Below are 14,423 nucleotides of genomic sequence, written 5' to 3'. Positions count from 1 at the left end.
GCACCTGTTGAAAGTCGCAGGGGCATTCTTAAGCCCCTGTGGCATTACTAGCCATTCCCAGAGCATGTCGCTTGGCGTGCTCACTGCCGTGAGAGGGATATCGCTCTCACGCATTAGGATTTGATAAAATCCATCTCGCAAGTCGAGAGCACTGTAAACGGTGCTCCCGGCCATCGAATCGATGATAACATCTTTTCGTGGTATCGGCGTCTGCGCCGGTACCGTCGCATCGTTCAGCTTGTTGTAGGCATGAACGATGCGCCATCCGCCCTGTGGCTTCTTGACACAGAACGTCGGAGCACTGTGCGGGGACTTTGATTCCCGCACTTGTCCTACTTTACGACGACTTTCAAAGAAGTCGTCGATCGCTTTCACTTGCTCTCGCGGCAGTGGCCACTGCCGCGTGACACAGTACTTCGTGCCCGGCACGAGATCAATCTCGTGCTGAATGCCCTTATCCTGCGGAAGCTCCGCAGGAATCTCTTCCGGGAGTACGTCTTTGTACTCCCTCAACAATTCGTAATAGGGACTCGACTTCAGCGAGTCCCAACCTTATTCCTCGAAGCGTTCTCGCTTTGTCTTCGCACTGAGAGTGTCTTCACTCTCAGTGGTACTTCCATGAAGAGCTGCCTCAGCTCTTCGCTCTCGCCTCGCCGTTCTTTCGCTGTCCGAAAGAACGCAGACTTGCTCGATGCGTCCATCGTGCAAGTCGCGCGTGAAGCGCTTCCAGCTCATGGCTGGAAGCGAAGTCAACTCCGACGCCGTCGTCGGAGGACTAGCGAGTTCCATGTCACGATACTAGAATCCAGTATCGGTGCGCGTCAAGACGCTTAGCGTCTTGACATTCGGCGTCACCGCCGCAGTCTGCCCAGCAGACTGCTCTTGTTGCGTCTCGGTCCCGGACCGAGACTTGCGCAGCGTTCCCCGCTTGCGCCGCCTTCTTGTTGTGTGCGGATCCCGGCTCCGCACAGTTGTTCTTCTGGTCCAGGCCCGGCCGTGGACAGTCGTTCGCCGGCGGACCCTGTCCGCGGGCGTGCGATATCAAAGCCCGGCTTGACCGCATTTTCCTTCGTGCAGCCCGGCTGCACGGTAATGTGTCCCTTCGCCGGCAGACCCTGTCTGCGCGATATCAAGCCCGGCTTGATCGCATGGCGCTTCGTCGTGCAGCCCGGCTGCACGACAGCATGCAAATTGCGTCAGTGCGGTACGTTTGCAACCGTCCGCACTGTTTGCAGCGTCAAATCCCGGAGTTGACACGCCTTCGTCACCTCGACGCCATTCATTGGCGGGGCCCCTCATGACCGAGGGTGCGTCGGCTCCCGGAGCCGACGCGTCGTTGTCGACCTGACCGCTTCGGGTCAGGGACTGTCCCTTGCACGCTTGAACGTGGGTGTTGGTTCCCGGAACCAACACATCTTTTTCTTCCGACGTCGGCAGCATTGCCGACGTTGGTCTCACTTGTGCGCGCCCTCGCGCACTTCTTGGGCACTCCGGGACAGCAGCGTTAAGCGCTGTCTCGACTGGTGAGCCGCGCGCACCTGCTGGTGCGCGCGCTGCGGTAACAGGGCCATCGCTCTCTGTTCCGCTGTCGCGTCCGAAGCACACGAGCGTGCGCTTCTTCCAGTCTATCACCGGATCATGCTGTGCAAGCCACGGCATGCCCATAACAACGTCGAACTTATCGTCCAGGTCCAGGACGATAAAGTGTTCGACAAACACTTGTTGTTTGTACGAGAAGCGCACGTTCACGACGCGCTTCTCGGTTTTTACGATGGCACCTGTTGCCAATCGTACCTCCAGAAGACTTCGAGGTGTATCTACCTCCTCGAAGTCAAGTCTCGGCAGGCTTCGTAGTCGAACAAAGTTGCTCGACGCGCCTGAATCTACCAAAGCTCGAAGAGAGTCACTCGCTCTCTTCGAGTAAACCTTCAAGATGACTAGGTTTGGCCTGTCATCTTGTTTCTTGCAGTGAGAGCTGGTCTCACTGGGGGCTGCAGTCCTCAGTGTCGCGTGCCCGATATCGGCACGCGCGACTGCATTACCAGTAGGGCGCCCCGCGCCTACTGGATGTTCACGTTTTTTGTTTGTTCCCGGCGATGCCCAGCATCGCCACGACGGCCACCATTGTAGTGCACGGGAGCCGTGCACTCTCTGGCAAAGTGACCGATCCTTCCGCAACGGAAGCATCGCACATTATTTCCGTGCTGCTGGTGACCAGCAGCCGTTGCATTTGAGAGGTCCATTGGTTCCGGACCTCCCGTGCTCACTACCGGGCGCGGTTGCGACCTCGGCACGCTCGCATGCAGTTTAGCCTGCCGCAGGCTAAACTCTTCTTGCATTGCGAGAGTAATCGCAGCTTCGAGAGTACTCGGGTACTCTCGGAAGAGATAGGTCTTCACAGGCCCATCTCTAAGCCCTTTCATGAACGTGACGACTTGGTCGCCTCGTCAATCGGGTTAGTCACGATATTTGATACCAAATATCGTGCGCGCTGCGCGTAAGCATGGACGTCATGCTTACCCTGCTGAAGGTCGAGGAACTCCGCCCTCGACCGGAACTCGTTTTGCGGGGACTCAAACGCTTGTTTGAGCTCCTCTTTGAATATCTCGTACGTGCTGAAGCACGTAGGATCGGAGAGTCGGCGTCCATACCCCAGCTCCTTGCGCGTCCGCCAAGGCAGGGCATGGCGAACGCGACCTTCGACAGCGGGTCGACGATGCGTCGAGCCGCTATGGCTGTGTCGAGTTCGACAAGCCATCGGAGGAGAGGTTCGCCCTCTCTTCCCACGTAATTGCTTACGCTCAACTTTAATGGTTGAGCACGCGGTGTCGTCCCTGACGACGCCGTCACTGAGGAAGCAGCGTCACGCTGCTCCTTCATGATGAACCCCAGAGCAACACCATGTTGCTCCGTCGGCGATAGCGTACGCAGCATTGTAGCTATCGCCGCTTCTCCAATGACTGTTGACAGTCGTTGGAGGGCCTCCCACTCTGGATCCGACAGGTGGGGGCAGTCAGCGCGTGCAACATGCGTTGCAGGCGTGTTGGAGCTCTCCATGGGCACCTCCGTGCTCATGTGGTTCTCGGCTCCGCGTTCGTACACCGCGTACGAACGTCAAGCAGTCGGTCGTTGGACGGACTACAAAGTGCTACCAGGTGTAGTGGGTCTAACTTGACTCACTACTTTAGCTTACACGTTGCGCAACGTGTATGAGGAAGCGTAAGTACTCAGTAATTACTTAGGTTAATTATATTTGAATATACAAATTTAAGTTAACTTAGACAAGACTCCAAGTAGCTAGTTTAAGGTAAAATGAGAACTGTATTGCTTGTAAATTGATCTTCCTCTAAAATCTGCTAAAAACTGTTTATCATCTATGAAAGGGTTGACAGCGGCTGGCTGTCAGAGCCCCGCTAATATGCATGTCTCTGATTGGTAGAAAGATGCTGCTTTCTACCAATAGGATCTTTTGGGTATGTGTGGACCACTCACTGTGGTGGTCCACTTCAATGTATCCATCGGTGTGTCTTACACCAATGTGAGGAAGTATCCAAAACGTTTAACAGATAACCTATCTGTTAAATTCACAAGTGGCTTGCAGCCACTTGTACGTGTAACCCCGTTACAAGTCGTCCCTGCCTTCGGTCAGCGCTGGGGTCTGCGCTGACTGACTATACGATTCTGTATAATATATGATAGTGTCAGCAGTGCAATGGGTATATAGTAGAAGTTATTCAATACGTACCCTTTCGTGTGTCATTGCTGCTTGTGGAATGGTTCTGCGCGTCCGAGTACGCCGTCTGTCGACATATACGACGTGTAAGGTACTGTAAATTATCCACCAAAACAACGAGCTTACCGAGGTCCAGCCGATCCAAATACGTCAATAGTTCGTGCTCGCCGACCAAGAAGTCATCGCCGCGCACACCTTTCTTGCTCTTGCCGGGCTTGATGTAGAAGAATTCATTGGACAGGCCTGGTGGGCGCTTGGAGGCCCAGCCTGCGCGCTTGAGCTCTCTCCAGCGAGCTTGGAACGCTACGACGCGGACGTTTGGTTGGAGCGAGGGTGATTTCGAACTGAACTGAAAATGAGTGGCGCGCAAAACCACCTTCCACTTTCGATACGAATATGTGTCCCACACATAAAGTCTTCGAGATGCTATATTCTTGTAGTTCAACTTGCTTGCATCTCTATGTAAGCCTGCGCACAACCCATGCACACTTGTGCAGGAACGATGTGCGGAACCCCATCCCTATTTGACGTCAAATTTGTATAAGCCCATACAAAAACTATGTATAAAATTCCTTAACGTGCCTTACACAACATTAAGCTTTTTTCTTATCGTGCCTTATACAACGTCTCGGGTTGGGGGGGGTTAAGATTTTTTGAGGGGGTTCAATCCTACACTGGACGTTAAGCTTTACTGCGGCTATTAATACATTCAGTACAACCCCACATAGAAGTATGATTGCCGTGGGTTTCGGAAAGTTTGTACAGAAGGTGTGAATTGTCCTGGACCATAAGAACAAACTGGATGGGGGTACTGACCGACCCCGGGTGCAACATGACAGGATAAATATTGTTTACCGTACAATAATATCCGTATCCTGAGAACGGCTCTCGGAGAGGCTGAGACAATAGCGAAGGCTCGGGGGATGCCATGGGTCGCTATGAACCTGCACTGATCGCCACTGCATTTTCGAAAACGACAAGAAACACGCAAATGAAGTTCACGTTACCAAAGAACGCGTTCCCAGTTGTGCAGCTGTCCGAAGACCAGCAAAGTGCCTTCATCGAAGACGCGGACACTATCGTTAGGGAGATTGTTGCCGCCAATGACGCCTTTATCGCGGACGGAGGCACGCTTCAAGATTCTCAGTGGCGACGTATCCGCACGAAAGAGGGGATGCAGGTGTATCGCCAACGCAAAAAGGCGATCAACCAGCGGGAGAAGGAGGCATCGACGCCTGTTCCGGTGATCGAGAGTCCGTCGTGGTCATCTAGCCGCACACTTTCAAGATATCGATCGGAGATTAGCAACGACGTTGAATCAACGGCCGAAAGCGACATTTCGCTCTCTTCTTCGTCTGGGATCGCTGGGGACAGTGTCATGGAGAAGTCAAGGCCGCCTGGTGTTTCTCTCATGGCCCTCCACGGCACGACGGATGGCACACTGGACGACTGCATGTTCGGGTGTTTTATCCCCGGCGACGAAGACTGGAAGTTGCGCAGTCCACACATCAACGACGGGATCGATGACTCTCGAGTCGTGGCGTCGATCAGAGGCCCAACAGAGGATAATCCCTATCGTTATCTCGCTATCAAGTGGTTTGCCGAAGAACACCCAGCAGTGCTCACGGGTATCGTCCAGCAGCGAGATTTCCTCATATTGGAGTCCTCGGGGTACACTCGTGACTCCAAGGGTGAGAAAAGTTGGGTACTTCTTGATGCACTCGGTGACACTGCGGCAGATCCCCGAACTTACGCGCTTGGGCATAGTTCGCGGATTGATGAGCTACTGCTACATCTTCCGCCAGGGCAAACCTGGCAAGGTCGACATCTACACTCGTGGCTTCTTTGACTCCCGTGGAGACATGCCGGGCCGCCTGTCGGTCGCAATCTCGGCGGAAGCTGCTCTCAGCTGCGTGAACTTGATTGAATACGCTCACATAAAGAAGTTGATGTGGCTGATGAAGCAGAGCGTTAAACACAGAACAGGCGAAGGGACTCGGGCTACTTGTTGCGAGGCTTGCGAGAAGAGCTTCTCCAAGTTTTCGCTGACTTCCTCGGGATCGGGTGCGGCTTGCTCAATCTGCCGTCAAATAGTGTGCTCGAAGTGCCGTGTGATCAAGAAAATGGTCATGGACGTATCGGACACCGGCTCAGTCCAGCACTGCTCCCTTCGGTTTTGCGTGAGCTGTCTGCTCAAGGCGAGGAGGCAATGCGGCTGGAAGATAGTTCAAAGTGATATCGAGACTACTTCGCTGCGTTCGACGACCATCACGGACACCCGTGTCTACCAACGAGGCGACATGGATGTGATGTTTAACCACGCCACACGTGTACCGTCACGTATTGTTGCGTGAGTCGGACGAGTCATAGTTCTTCTCTTCTGTAGTGCCTTGATAATTTGATAGACGAAACCCATTACGAGTCGGCTGGTTTCAGCGCCTAGCATTCCCTTTACCGCGTTGACCCACAGCAGCCTGTCGTTTACCGCCCCGTTTGGCGAGTCTAGCGGCGTACGCGACTTTGGCGTCCGCACGACGTTGCGCTTCCTCGGCGCGACGCTGTCGCTCGTTTTCAAGACGGAGCTCTTCACTCACCAACCAGTGCATCCACTCGTCCTCGTACTTCATGACTATCCGTTCATCCACTTCGCGCTGCTGCTCCCGACGCCTCCTCTCGGCCTCGCGGGCGATTTCTCGCTCGACATGCCGTTGCTGGTTCTCCTCCATTTCCATCTGCAGGTTCGCGCGGATCTCGCGCTTGAAGTCGCGAGCTTGGGCAAGGAACGCGCGACTCCGTGCACTGATCTCTTCGAATGGGGCGCGAGTTTGCTGTCGCTCAGCCTGAAGCGCCTCAATGTGAGCCTCGCAATCAAGTCGAAAGCGTTCGGCCGGTGGCAAACGTTTGGTAGCGGCATTGGTAGTCTTGTTACCCGCTTTCTTTTTTGCTGTAGCGGCGGCGAGTGCTTCCGCATGAATCTCAATGACTTCGGGCCGCCGAGCAAGCCCTGACCCAATCTCGATATTGAAGGCACGAAGCAATGCAGCGTCATCCACAGCACAAGCGGCTTGTTCAACTTCCCAGGCTTGGAGATACTCGGTCTCCAGCGTTGTAGCGCTCGTGCTGTCGCGTTGAATCGGGTGTCGAGAAACAACGTGGCGCAAGTCTGCGATAGCCAAAGGCAATTGTCCTAGACCACGATATGCCTCCGCGCGGTGCAAAAAGAGCTGTATGCTGGCTTCAGGTATACTGGGTGGATGTCCAGCTGCAGCTTCGGCGATGACTTCTTGCTGATTGTCTGGGCCTTCTAGGCTTGGGAGCGGTGCATGAACACGCTCCAGCGCCTTTGACAAATTATCAACAGCGTCGGGGTATTGATGCAGCGTCATGTGGACAAGTCCCTTGAGGTGATACGCGGTTGTGAACTCGGGACACTCGAATTCTATCGCCACTTGGAAGTCTTTCAATGCTCCGCTGGCGGAGCGTTCGTGGTCGTGTCTCGCTTGTGAGCGCTTATTTACAGCCTTCGTGTGACTGTCTTTCACGGAGTCTTCAGGCTGGAAATCGTTGTTGTTGGGCCGGTGTTTTGGAGATTCCGGTTGCTGTTCCTGGACTTTCTTCTGCTTTGACTTGAGTCGAAGTTGTCGAGCGTGAACGAGCTCTGCCCCATGCATTTCCTGCTCACATGCGGCAATCACGATAGAGGCTTCGTCGATCACTTGTCGAGCTCGCTTAAGCTGTGACATACAACACAGATGTGTCAGCAACACACCAACACACCATCAATATCAAGCAGAAGTCGCGTCGAGGAAACTTACAAGCATGTAGCGGCACACTCCACGCTTGTAGTGGAGTTGAGAGCTCTCACTGTCTTGGTCAACGTGAGGAAGGGCACTCACTTCGTCTATCAGCTTTGTTAAGAGCACTTCTGCCTTGTCAAAGTCTCCAGTATCAATAAGTTTAGAGACTAGATCAAGGCGAATGCGTCGACGCTGGCCACGCCCGGCACACCGACGCTGACGCCGGGGCCGTACACACCGGGGCCGTACACACCTGGGGCGCCCACTCCGACGCTGGCGACGCCAGGCACGCCGACACCAACGCCCGGGACGCCGAGCAGGCCGAGCGTCTGGGCGGCCTCTTGTTCGGCGTGCACGCCGCTTGAGAGGGCGATGGCGGCGATGGCAGCGACGAAGATTTTGCTGCTGCTGAACATGGTTGTGGCGATACTTCTTGGTGGAGGTGAGAGATTTTGTTGGAGCTTGAGAAAGTGGATTCGAAAATGAGGAGTTGCTAGAGCTACAGGAAGTCTGTCGTTGCAGCACGTATGCAAATGTCTTGGCGAAATGAAGAAGTTTGTTCGCTCATCCAGACAAACCAGTCAGTGAATTGAATTCCCCTGCCCAAAGTGGTCCTTAGTGGAATGGCTATGTTTACCACCCGACACTATCGGCGCCCGAACACGACATTTGGGGCTTCGACAAGACACGAATTCGCTTCGAGTCGGATGCTTTGCCCTCTCTGGCATTCAAATCTCGCTGGCATGTCAAACAGACGCAAGTTAGAGTGTAGAACTTCAACTTGGTGCATACAAATTGCAGTATAATAACATCGTTCAAATTTCAAATTGTGTACTTCAGGCTCGGCACCTCACTTCAATGCCCAGACCTTCGTGCGGCTTCAAACACGAGACTCAACAGACGACCGTGCTGCAAGCAGCTAAGCAAGGCGCTAGGACTAATGTTTGATGCTGAAGCGTCGACCCTTTCGCTGCTCTTTATCGATCTGGCGAGGAGATCAAGCAGCTTGCAGAGTACGTATGTTTTCGATGCCCGTCAGCATTTAGACAGCAGTTGTCATCAAAGTCACACACAGAACTTCAGGTTTCCGGATAAGGAGATGTAGAATATAACTGACAACTGTGTGTGCGTAGGTGGACAAACGCCACAAGTGTCCGCAAAAGCATTAGCCACCTGACTCGTCGAGCACGCTACCGCCACTCAACGAGCATCGCATGGACTCGAATCGTGTACACAGCACCCGATCCGACCCGAAGCGATCCTACACACAAACTTCGTCGACCAACATCCATTGCACGGATCATTCTCCAATTAGCTATCTCAAGCTCCACAAAACCTCTCACCTCCACCAAGAAGTATCGTCACAACCATGTTCAGCAGCAGCAAAATCTTCGTCGCTGCCATCGCCGCCATCGCCCTCTCAAGCGGCGTGCACGCCGAACAAGAGGCCGCCCAGACGCTCGGCCTGCTCGGCGTCCCGGGCGTTGGTGTCGGCGTGCCTGGCGTCGCCAGCGTCGGAGTGGGCGCCCCAGGTGTGTACGGCCCCGGTGTGTACGGCCCCGGCGTCAGCGTCGGTGTGCCGGGCGTGGCCAGCGTCGGCGTCGGTCTCCCGAGCGTCGTCGGCTACAACGGCTACAATGGCTACAATGGCTACAACGTCGGCGCGCCAACCACCGTCGTGCACGATGGCAGTCCGGGTTACTCGACCACAGTGTCGAACAGCAACGTTGCCGCCCCCGCTCCACGTAACGGCGGTGCGTCGACTGGTGCCACCGCGAACGCCAACGGCAACGCGAACGCACGTGCCAGTGCGCACGCGAGCGCCAGCGCTAATGCGAACGCCAGCAGTGGCTACCGCAAGCTCCGCTCGGCGGAGTGAATGGGCCATGCGTAAGTGTACTCGCACGCGTACACCCGTCGGAATATGTGTTGAGGGGGAAGTGTCGAGTCGTGTCGCAGTTGATAGTCGTTAGTGAGTTGTAGTGTCCAAGTTGGGATTCTGACTCAAAACTTATGAGTAATACTGTCCTTCTGAGTAATACTATCCTTTTGTGTTCTTGGTATATGTTAAGAAGGCCAGGTCGGTGGTATACTGTACATACTTAGTGGTACGGACGTTTTGTTTTTGGTTTTGAATTGAGGTTTATTTTGTTATCACTTATCTAATACGATCGCTAATGAATCTGGTTTCATATCGAGCTTCAAGGAGAATAGCTTTTCTGTTGCTGCACACTCACGTTTCGATGTCACGCACGGAAGATTCCACGCCGCCAGTAGTCTTATGCCAGTTTAAAGTCGATATGCTACTAGATTCGGGATAGCAATCCCCGCAAGAGATAGATTGTCGAGGACACCTATAGGTCTCCATTGCAATGCAACCGTTCAAACTCATGGTGTATGCAGTAGCATGCATTTCGGTTGCTATACAACCCGGAGGAATACTAAGTGTGGTTTCGTTCCACACTCGAAGTCGAGCATCATGTCCGCCAATTTGGCGCCAATTTGAAGGCCAGCCTACCAGTTTGTGGCTTAAAACTCAGCCTGTTTACTTCAAATTGCACTGACGGCATTGGCCTTGAGGGCATCTTTCCAGAAAGAAGCAACCATTTTTTAGTGTTCACCCCGTAGTGTTTGCTTCGCACTGTTGTTGTTTCTTTGACAGGGACGGCAGAAGACTTTATAAAGTATTCCTCAAAGTACACACCACTATTCTAATATTCAACGGATCGCACAGAAGCCGGCTGGGGTCGTGTCCCCTTCCTCTCTCGGGAGCCCAGGAAGAAGCGCGGCGACAGCAGCGACGGAATCCGCGTGGCCATGGCTGATGAAGACAGTCGGCCCGCGCGTGACAACGACGATTGCGCTCCAAAAGGGCAGCGACACATGGGGTAGGTGCCACTCTTTCCAACAGTGCCTGGACATTATAATAAAGAATTGTAATGTCAGTTCCGCCACTCAATAATAAATACTTGCGCTGCGACTTCAGCAATAATAAATAACCGGACAAAGTATATTTACAAAGTAGCAATATTACCCCGTCATTTCAAATCGCAATAATAATAAATGCCGTACAAAAATAGTATTATTATTTATTATAATACTTTTTTTTCCGAGCACTGAATTCCAAGCTCGCAGCAGGCGACCGCAGTTCAAGCTCTCAAGCCACGCCTCCACGGACACTCCTTCGGGATGCTCTGTCATTTGTGTTTGGTGGGATCTGGTTGAAAGAAAAGTAATAAGCTTCCACCATCCTAAATTCCACATTCCACCAATTACATCGTAGCCTTGTATTTTGCTCGTTCCTTGGCTATGCTCTGAGAAATTAAGAAAATGGTAGATCTGCGTATGTTGGCCCATCATAAACTTGACCATGCCCTCGATATCTACACCTAGATCGAGATGCTTGACGTTGAAATACTGAACGCGGGATGGTCGTAAACTTTTCTACCCGCTGGAGTAAGGAGCCCGGCGGCAGGCCCCGTAAGTTATTTCAGTAAGTATCTGCCAGTTAGAAGTTCCCGGGACGAATCCCGGGAAATTCCGTCCCTGCGTCCCAAAATAAGAATGGCTAGCGGGAATTTGGTGGTTTAGACACAAACCTTGCGGATGTCATAACCCACAATACAACTTGGATGCTCGGGGTAGTGAACGTTGCTCCCCACCACTCGTCCCGCCCCCAACGACGCGAGATAAACTCTGTGGGACTTGGGAGATTCCTCCCTCGTGCCAACGGATGCTTGGACCAGTCATAATGCGTTATTTAGTCCCAGGACGTTGGAGCCGGAACTTAAGATCGGTCCTTAGCCCTGTTAAAAAACCTGATGGCGGGTACTTCTTCTCCTGCAACGACTTCTTTCGTGTTCTCGGTGGTGTCTCGTTCTGCCGGTGTCACGCGAGGCACTTCCCGATACTCTGGATGAGGCCTGATCAATTTATCTAACCAGCCCAAGGTTAATTTCAAGTCAAGACAATTGAAGTCAAGGCAATTTAAATTAACCCTGGGCTGGTTAGATAAATTGATCAGGCCTCATCCAGAGTACCATCGTCGGGAAGTGCCTCGAATGTTTGAGATAAGCAATGTCACGCCATATGCGCAGCTATTATTGTGCATGTATCAAGAAGTACAGTGCGCTGCCTCTGCGGTGCGAAAACCACAATGCGCTGTCATACGGAGGAAACTGACTCGTCGCTGCTTCGTGCTTCATTGTATCGCCGATTGCTTAGTTGAGACGGGTCGTCGAGATCAAGGTGGGCACTGTACGTACACTTCGAACTAGCTGGATGGAGGTGCGGTAGATGAAGATGAGACTCGTAGGTATACAGCTACGTGCAGGAGAATCGGGGTTGTGCGTTAGTTGCGCTGGTTATGCAGAGTATGATTGCGCGTGATTAAGTATATTTCGGGATCACCACAACCATCAATTAGGGTTCGCTTTTCCACATGTGTTCCAGTGAATAATCATCGTCCGAACGTTTTAAGATTTTTTAGGGGTTCAATCCTACACTGGACGTTAAGCTTTACTGCGGCTATTAATACATTCAGTACAACCCCACATAGAAGTATGATTGCCGTGGGTTTCGGAAAGTTTGTACAGAAGGTGTGAATTGTCCTGGACCATAAGAACAAACTGGATGGCGGTACTGACCGACCCCGGGTGCAACATGACAGGATAAATATTGTTTACCGTACAATAATATCCGTATCCTGAGAACGGCTCTCGGAGAGGCTGAGACAATAGCGAAAGCTCGGGGGATGCCATGGGTCGCTATGAACCTGCACTGGTCGCCACTGCATTTTCGAAAACGACAAGAAACACGCAAATGAAGTTCACGTTACCAAAGAACGCGTTCCCAGTTGTGCAGCTGTCCGAAGACCAGCAAAGTGCCTTCATCGAAGACGCGGACACTATCGTTAGGGAGATTGTCGCCGCCAATGACGCCTTTATCGCGGACGGAGGCACGCTTCAAGATTCTCAGTGGCGACGTATCCGCACGAAGAGGGGGATGCAGGTGTATCGCCAACGCAAAAGGCGATCAACCAGCGGGAGAAGGAGGCATCGACGCCTGTTCCGGTGATCGAGAGTCCGTCGTGGTCATCTAGCCGCACACTTTCAAGATATCGATCGGAGATTAGCAACGACGTTGAATCAACGGCCGAAAGCGACATTTCGCTCTCTTCTTCGTCTGGGATCGCTGGGGACAATGTCATGGAGAAGTCAAGGCCGCCTGGTGTTTCTCTCATGGCCCTCCACGGCACGACGGATGGCACACTGGACGACTGCATGTTCGGGTGTTTTATCCCCGGCGACGAAGACTGGAAGTTGCGCAGTTCACACATCAACGACGGGATCGATGACTCTCGAGTCGTGGCGTCGATCAGAGGCCCAACAGAGGATAATCCCTATCGTTATCTCGCTATCAAGTGGTTTGCCGAAGAGCACCCAGCGGTGCTCACGGGTATCGTCCAGCAGCGAGATTTCCTCATATTGGAGTCCTCGGGGTACACTCGTGACTCCAAGGGTGAGAAAGTTGGGTACTTCTTGATGCACTCGGTGACACTGCGGCAGATCCCCGAACTTACGCGCTTGGGCATAGTTCGCGGATTGATGAGCTACTGCTACATCTTCCGCCAGGGCAAGCCTGGCAAGGTCGACATCTACACTCGTGGCTTCTTTGACTCCCGTGGAGACATGCCGGGTCGCCTTTCGGTCGCAATCTCGGCGGAAGCTGCTCTCAGCTGCGTGAACTTGATTGAATACGCTCACATAAAGAAGTTGATGTGGCTGATGAAGCAGAGCGTTAAACACAGAACAGGCGAAGGGACTCGGGCTACTTGTTGCGAGGCCTGCGAGAAGAGCTTCTCCAAGTTTTCGCTGACTTCCTCGGGATCGGGTGCGGCTTGCTCAATCTGCCGTCAAATAGTGTGCTCGAAGTGCCGTGTGATCAAGAAAATGGTCATGGACGTATCGGACACCGGCTCAGTCCAGCACTGCTCCCTTCGGTTTTGCCTGCGCTGTCTGCTCAAGGCGAGGAGGCAATGCGGCTGGAAAATAGTTCAAAGTGATATCGAGACTACTTCGCTGCGTTCGACGACCATCACGGACACCCGTGTCTACCAACGAGGCGACATGGATGTGATGTTTAACCACGCCACACGTGTACCGTCACGTATTGTTGCGTGAGTCGGACGAGTCATAGTTCTTCTCTTCTGTAGTGCCTTGATAATTTGATAGACGAAACCCATTACGAGTCGGCTGGTTTCAGCGCCTAGCATTCCCTTTGCCGCGTTGACCCACAGCAGCCTGTCGTTTACCGCCCCGTTTGGCGAGTCTAGCAGCGTACGCGACTTTGACGTCCGCACGACGTTGCGCTTCCTCGGCGCGACGCTGTCGCTCGTTTTCAAGACGGAGCTCCTCACTCACCAACCAGTGCATCCACTCGTCCTCGTACTTCATGACTATCCGTTCATCCACTTCGTGCTGCTGCTCCCGACGCCTCCTCTCGGCCTCGCGGGCGATTTCTCGCTCGACATGCCGTTGCTGGTTCTCCTCCATTTCCATCTGCAGGTTCGCGCGGATCTCGCGCTTGAAGTCGCGAGCTTGGGCAAGGAACGCGCGACTCCGTGCACTGATCTCTTCGAATGGGGCGCGAGTTTGCTGTCGCTCAGCCTGAAGCGCCTCAATGTGAGCCTCGCAATCAAGTCGAAAGCGTTCGGCCGGTGGCAAACGTTTGGTAGCGGCATTGGTAGTCTTGTTACCCGCTTTCTTTTTCGCTGTAGCGGCGGCGAGTGCTTCCGCATGAATATCAATGACTTCGGGCCGCCGAGCAAGCCCTGACCCAATCTCGATATTGAAGGCACGAAGCAATGCAGCGTCATCCACAGCACAAGCGGC

The 14,423-nt window shown here is 53.2% G+C and overlaps 1 protein-coding gene across 1 annotated transcript; it reads right to left on the bottom strand.

Annotated features, from left to right (window-relative positions):
* Positions 1–3,622: 3,622 nt before the first annotated feature.
* Positions 3,623–3,974, bottom strand: IUM83_02411 (uncharacterized protein; the record flags this gene model as incomplete). Its single annotated transcript, XM_067926325.1, has 2 exons — positions 3,623–3,681; positions 3,746–3,974. 2 exons carry the CDS (start codon positions 3,972–3,974, stop codon positions 3,623–3,625), a joined length of 288 nt encoding a protein of 95 aa, XP_067796622.1.
* Positions 3,975–14,423: the final 10,449 nt, after the last annotated feature.

Source organism: Phytophthora cinnamomi (assembly GCF_018691715.1).
Source record: "Phytophthora cinnamomi strain GKB4 chromosome Unknown Contig16, whole genome shotgun sequence".
Classification (NCBI taxonomy): domain Eukaryota; phylum Oomycota; class Peronosporomycetes; order Peronosporales; family Peronosporaceae; genus Phytophthora; species Phytophthora cinnamomi.
The sequence above is the reverse complement of the archived record's forward strand: the minus strand, read 5'-3'. Positions and strand labels throughout refer to the sequence as shown.